A 6,419-nucleotide genomic window follows, 5' to 3' on the forward strand; every position below is an offset into this window, starting at 1 on the left:
AAAATAGGAGAGTGTTGCTGTATACCTTACAAAATTAAATGTAATTACATTATCTTGGTAGATTAACTGGAATTACTGAACTGATAAGGCTTTCTGCGATAGAACACAAATTCAAGAAGTTGTGTGGATCATTAGTGTTGCTTCCTTCTAAATGAACAGCCTTCTGTGAGTCTGACCTTTCCTCCTGTTGGCTGGCACAGCACTGTTGAACAGCCTACGCAAAGCACTACTGTCTGAGCATGGCTGAAGACCGTGGTAATCTTGTAGCAACCTGGACATTTTACATCCATGAAGTAAGAATTTGGACTTTGAACCAGCCGTTTCTTTTTATGTTTTTTCTTTTCCTCGTCCAAGGAAGGATGCAGTAAATCTCTAGCTAAAGGCATGTTGATCCTTTCGCAAGCCCAGCCCGTGCAGATCTCTAAGGCGACAACCCCAGCGAGCAGCACGCGACGAAGCACGTGGCATCAAACAAGTTAAATTTATGTTGAGACATGAGGTTGGAGAAGGAAATGGCAACCCACTCCAGTATTCTTGCCTGGAGAATCCCATGGACAGATGAGCCTGACAGGCTACAGTCCATGGGGTTGCAAGAGATGGACACGACTTAGCGACTAAACCACCACCACCACCTATTGAGGTATTTGCTAGGTCAAGGCAGGAGGGAAAGAGTATTCCAGGCAGGAAGAAATAGCAAAGACAAAAACTCTGAGTGGGAAGGAGCATAAAACATCCAAGAAGCTAATCACAGTATGAAGGAGGGAGTCAGTGATGACAACAGCAGTTGGGAGGGTTACTAGGGCCTATAAAAAAAAGTCAGGGGATTTTTGTCTTTCAGGTTTTTTTTTTTTTGGTCTTTACCCTAAGTGCAATCAGAACTTAGTGAAGGGTTTTAAGCAGGACAGTAACATAATAGGGCTTCCCCAGTGGCTCAGTGGTAAAAAATACGCCTGTAATGCAGAAGCTGCGGGTTCAATCCTTTCGTCGGGAAGATCCCCTGCAGAAGGCAATGGCAACCCACTCCAGTATTCTTTCCTGGGAAAGCCTATGGACAGAGGAGCCTGGCAGGCTACAGTCCATGGGGTCATAAAAGTCAGACACAACTTACCGATTAAACAGCAATAACATAATCAAACCTGCATTTTTCAAAGCTTACTCTGGCTTGGAGAGTATTAAGTCTAAAGCCAGGGAAGCAATTAGAAGATCACTGCAGTGTCCAGATGGTCCACAGTCTGGACCTGGATGGTGCAGGAAGATAATGAGAGATGATGGTTTGAGAGATGTTATGGAGACAAACGGGCAGAAACATGGTAATTGATTGGAGGTGAGGGTTGAGGAACAGTGAAATTCAAAAATGACTTGCAGGTTTCTGGCTAGGATCACTGGACAGCAGTGGGACAGCTGCTGCAATGGAAGCACAAGAAGGAGAATGATGTTGGACACATGGAATCTAAGGGACCCATGGGACATCCACGTCAAGATGGCAAATAAGCATGTGAATAAAGATCTGTTGTTGTTCAGTCACTAAATTGTGTCCAACTCTGCAACCCCAAGGACTGCAGCACACCAGCCTCCTTGGTCCTCCACCATTTCCCAGAGTTTGCTCAAATTCCTATCCTTTGGGTCAGTGATGCTACCTAACCATCTCATCCTCTGCTGCCCTCTTCGCCTTTAGCTTTCAATCTTTCCCAGCATTGGGGTCTTTTCCAATGAGTTGGCTCTTCACATCAGCTGGCCAAAGTATTGGAGCTTCAGCTTCAGCATCAGTCCTTCCAATGAGTATTCAGGGTTGATTTCCTCTAGGATTGACTGGTTTGATCTCCTTGCAGTCCATGGGACTCTCAAGAGTCTTCTCCAGGTTAGGAAGAAGGAAATAATGTGGGGGTCATACACTTGCAGATGGTAACTGAAGCCCTGAGCAGCACCAACCTTTACAAGTGGGCAGAGGAAGACCAGGCAAGTATGGTATTATAAAAGCCAGGGCCAGAGTGTTTCAGAAAGAAAAGTGTGGTCAACGCCATAAAACATTTCTGAGAGGCAGTGAGATGAGATCCGGAAATTGTTGACTGGACAACATGAAGATCATTAGTAACCTTAGATCCTTTTAAAGTGGAATGATGGAGAGAAGTCAAGTTAGAGTGAGTTGTGCTGTGAACAGGAGGTGAAGAGGTGGAGAAAGTAACTGAAGCCAATTCTTTCAATAAATTTGGCTAAACTATTGCAACTTACCAGTGAGAGTGTGTGTGCTATATCACTTCAGTCATGTCCAACTCTTTGTAACCCCATGGACTGTAGTCTGCCAGGCTCCTCTATCCATGGGATTCTCTAAGCAAGAATACTGGAGTGGTTGCCATGCCCTCCTCCAAGGGATCTTCCTGACCCAAGGATCAAATCTTTTGTCTCCTGCATTGGCAGGCGGGTTCTTTACCGCTGAGCTACCAGGGAAGCCCTAGCACTTCAGGCAGATGGATGTGCTAGTGACTTTAAGAATGTGAGAGTGTAATTAGGTACAACTTTTTGGAATGGCAATTAGGCAGAACTTATGAAAATTAAAAACACACATAGTCTTTATCCCAACAATTCTACTTCCAAGAAGTTAGACTATAAATGTACTTTACCCATGTACAATGACTTACAGAAAGGGTGTTTACTGTGGCATTTTATAAATAGCTAAAGTGAAATACAACTAACACATTCATCAACAGGGGGCTGGTTAAATTAGCTGTAATACATCCATGCGACAGGATGTTATATGTCCATTAAAAAGAACATGTTAGATTGATATGTATTGAAATGGATACATACCTAAGACTGGATTTAGCAAGGAAAAAAGTATGCCATATATATGCTTGTATAAATGAACAGAAAATACTCAAAGTGGATACATAAGAAACTCTTCATAGTGGTTACTTCTGCAGAGTAGTCAATGTAAGAATTTTACTTTTCATTTTATGGTTTTTCTTATGTTTGGATCTTTATTGCGAGCAATGTACAGTGAAAATTTATGTAATTTATATATCTATATAATAATTGATATAACTATTTTAATGGGCAGCAGACTTAAATAGACATTTCTCCAAAGAAGACATACACATGGTCAGCAGGCACATGAAAAGATGTTCAACATCGTTAATTATTAGAGAAATGCAAATCAAAACTACATTGAAGTACCAACTCACATTGGTCAGAATGGCCATTATCCAAAAAATCATAAATGCTGGAGAAGGTGTGCAGAAAAGGGAATGCTCCTACACTGGTGGTGGGAATGTAAATTGGTACAGCCATCATAGAAAACAGTATGGGGCTTCCTTAAAAAGCTAAAAATAGAGCTACCATGCAATCCAGCAATTCTGCTCCTGGGCAGGTTATCAGGGAAAGATGAAAACTTTAATTCAAACAGATACATCCAGGGAATCCCCTGGCAGTCTAGTGGTTAAGACAGCACTTTCACTCCCATGGGCCCAGGTTCAATCCCTGGTTGGGGAACTAAGATTCTGCAAACCATGAGGCATGGCCAAAACACAAGTAAACAAAAATGCACAAGAAGAAAAATGCACTGTAATGATTAAGAAACTAAAAAAACTAAAAAAAATTTGTAAATTTAAAAAATTTTGAAATTCCATCCTCTCCATTTACCAGCTGTCTGATTTGCTGACTTGGCAAATTATTTAACTCTTCTTTGCCTCAGTCTCCTCATCCACAAAGTAGACAAATTTATAGTATTTTTGCTTAATGAGTTAATGTGTGTTACAGAAGGTTTTGTTCTTATTACAAACACTCATTATCCATAATTAGATTAAAAGTAGAAGCAATGCCAAATGTGTGTGTGTGTTCTTAGCAGATCGTAAACTTCCTCATACATAGTATGAGTATAACAAATATTTATTAAATAAATGAAATACTAGAAAGAAAAAAGTACTTGGAAAATCATTTTTTGTTCTCATTTTTTTACTTTGCATATGTTAGTTCCATGAAATAATGTTAAATCAAAAAAAAAAAAAATGTAGGGGACTTCTCTGGTGGCCCAGGGGTTAAAAATCTGCCCTGCCATGCAGGAGACATGGGATACCTGGTTGGGGAACTAAAAATACCACATGCCACAAAGCAACTAAGCTGGGCAGTGCAGCCACTGAGCCTGCACGCTCCGGAGCCTGTGTGCCACAGCTAGAGCGTCCACGCACCTCAACAGAAGGTCTCTCATGATGCAAGGAAGATCCCATGTCCCACAGCTAGGACCCTCTGCAGCCAATAAATTTGTTAGTGTGTGTGTGTGTGTGTGTATATATATGTATGTATGCTGCTGCTGCTGCTGCTAAGTCGCTTCAGTCGTGTCCGACTCTGTGCGACCCCATAGATGGCCGCCCACCAGGCTCCCCCGTCCCAGGGATTCTCCAGGCAAGAACACTGGAGTGGGTTGCCATGTCCTTTTCCAATGCATGAAACTGAAAAGTGAAAGTGAAGTCACTCAGTCGTGTCCGACTCCTAGCGACCCCATGGACTGCAGCCCACCAGGCTGGAGTCGGACACGACTGAGCGACTTCACTTTCACTTTTAAGTTTCATGCATTGGAAAAGGACATGGCAACCCACTCCAGTGTTCTTGCCTGGAGAATCCCTGGGACGGGGGAGCCTGGTGGGCGGCCATCTATGGGGTCGCACAGAGTCGGACACGACTGAAGCGACTTAGCAGTAGCAGCATATGTATATATACACAATGGAATATTAGTCAGCCATAAAAAGAATGAAATATTGCCATTTGCAGCAACATTCATGAACCTAGAGAATATCACACAAGGTGAAGTAAGTTATAAGAGAAAGACAGATATTATGTATCACTTATATGTGGAATCTTGAAAAATACAAAACAGAAACAGACTCACAGACATAGAAAACAAACTTATGGTTACCAAAGGGGAAGGGGATGGGGGGAGAAGGAAAATAATCTGAAAAAAAAAAAATATATATATATATATAACTGAATCACCCTGCTATACACCTGAAACTAGCACAATATTGTAAGTCAACTTTACTTTTAGAAAACTTATTTTCACAAGTTTGACTCTGAAAGGGAGGAGAATTACACAGAAACAGTTGTAGAAGTAAGCAGGATAGAAGAGAAAGGAACAGTTTGGGTTCTTTTCTCTTTTTAAGATGAGAGACAGAGCAGGGGGTGCAGTGGCAAAATAGATGACACATCTGACTACAGAATGGAAGATTCTAGATGAGAGAGAACTATTGATCTCTTAAGAGGGAAAGAGTAAAGATGTATAGGAGAGAGAGGAAAATCAGTAAAGCAAGTTCACTAATTTTAAAGGGATTTCCAACTGTGCAGGGATTGTCACCCCAACTCTATCCTTTTCTTCACCACCTGTGTTGTTCATGCATGCATGCTAAGTCACTTGAGTTGTGTCCGACTCTGTGTGACCCTATGGACTGTAGCCCACCAGGCTCCTCTGTCCATGGGATTCTCAAAGCAAGAATGCTGGAATGGATTGCCAGTATCACATCAGTGTCACTGATGATGTGAGTGTTGGTAGGATCCAGTGCCCTTGTTAGTCCAGCAGGTCTTCAGAGCCTGGCCCTAGGGCTATGGAAATGAAAACACATTCCACCACTCCCACCCTCCCAGGAAGCTCCCAATCTAGGGGTTTAATTAGTTGACCCCTGAACAACATAGGGCTTCCCAGGTGGCACTAGTGGTAAAGAAGCTGCCTGACAATTCAGGAGACATAAGAGTCACGGGTTCAATCCCTGGGTCTGGAAGATCCCTGGGTCGGGCATGGCAACCCAATCTAGTATTCTTGCCTGGAGAATCCCATGGATGGAGGAGCCTGGCGGGCTACAGTCCATAGGGTCACAAAGAGTCAGACACAACTGAAGCGACTTAGCATGCATGAACAACACAGGTGGTGAAGGAACGGATGGGGTTGGGGTGACAATCTCTGCACAGTGGGAAATTCCTGTAAAATCTGCATATAACTTTATAGTCAGCCCCCCATATCTGCTGTTCCAATCCTCAGATTCAACATACCATGGATGATGTACTAATACAGTATGTATTTATATATAGTATGTGTATTATGATGCCAAAACCATCACAAAGAAAAAGAAATGCAAGAAGGCAAAATGATTGTCTGAGGAGGACTTACAAATAGCTGAGAAGAGAAAGGGAAAGCAAAGAAGAAAGCAAAAGATATACTCAACTGAATGCAGAATTCCAAAGAATAGCAAGGAAAATAAGAAAGTCTTCTTAAGTAAACAATGCAAAGAAATAGAGGAAAACAAAAGAATGGGAAAGACTAGAAAACTCTTCAAGAAAATTATACCAAGGAAACATTTCAGGCAAAGATAGGCACAATAAAGGAAAGAAATGGTATGGACCTAACAGAAGCAGAAGAGATTAAGAAGAGGTGGCAAGAA

The 6,419-nt window shown here is 42.0% G+C and overlaps 1 protein-coding gene across 1 annotated transcript; it reads right to left on the minus strand.

The window, feature by feature from the left end:
• Positions 1–6: 6 nt before the first annotated feature.
• LOC104994316 (40S ribosomal protein S27-like) lies at positions 7–465 on the minus strand. Its single transcript, XM_010847828.1, has one exon. The coding sequence runs from the start codon at positions 384–386 to the stop codon at positions 132–134; it is 255 nt and encodes an 84-aa protein (XP_010846130.1). The 5' UTR covers positions 387–465; the 3' UTR covers positions 7–131.
• Positions 466–6,419: the final 5,954 nt, after the last annotated feature.

The sequence above is a fragment of the Bison bison genome, unplaced genomic scaffold (assembly GCF_000754665.1).
Source record: "Bison bison bison isolate TAMUID 2011002044 unplaced genomic scaffold, Bison_UMD1.0 scf7180017864256, whole genome shotgun sequence".
In the NCBI taxonomy this organism is placed as follows: Eukaryota; Metazoa; Chordata; class Mammalia; order Artiodactyla; family Bovidae; genus Bison; species Bison bison.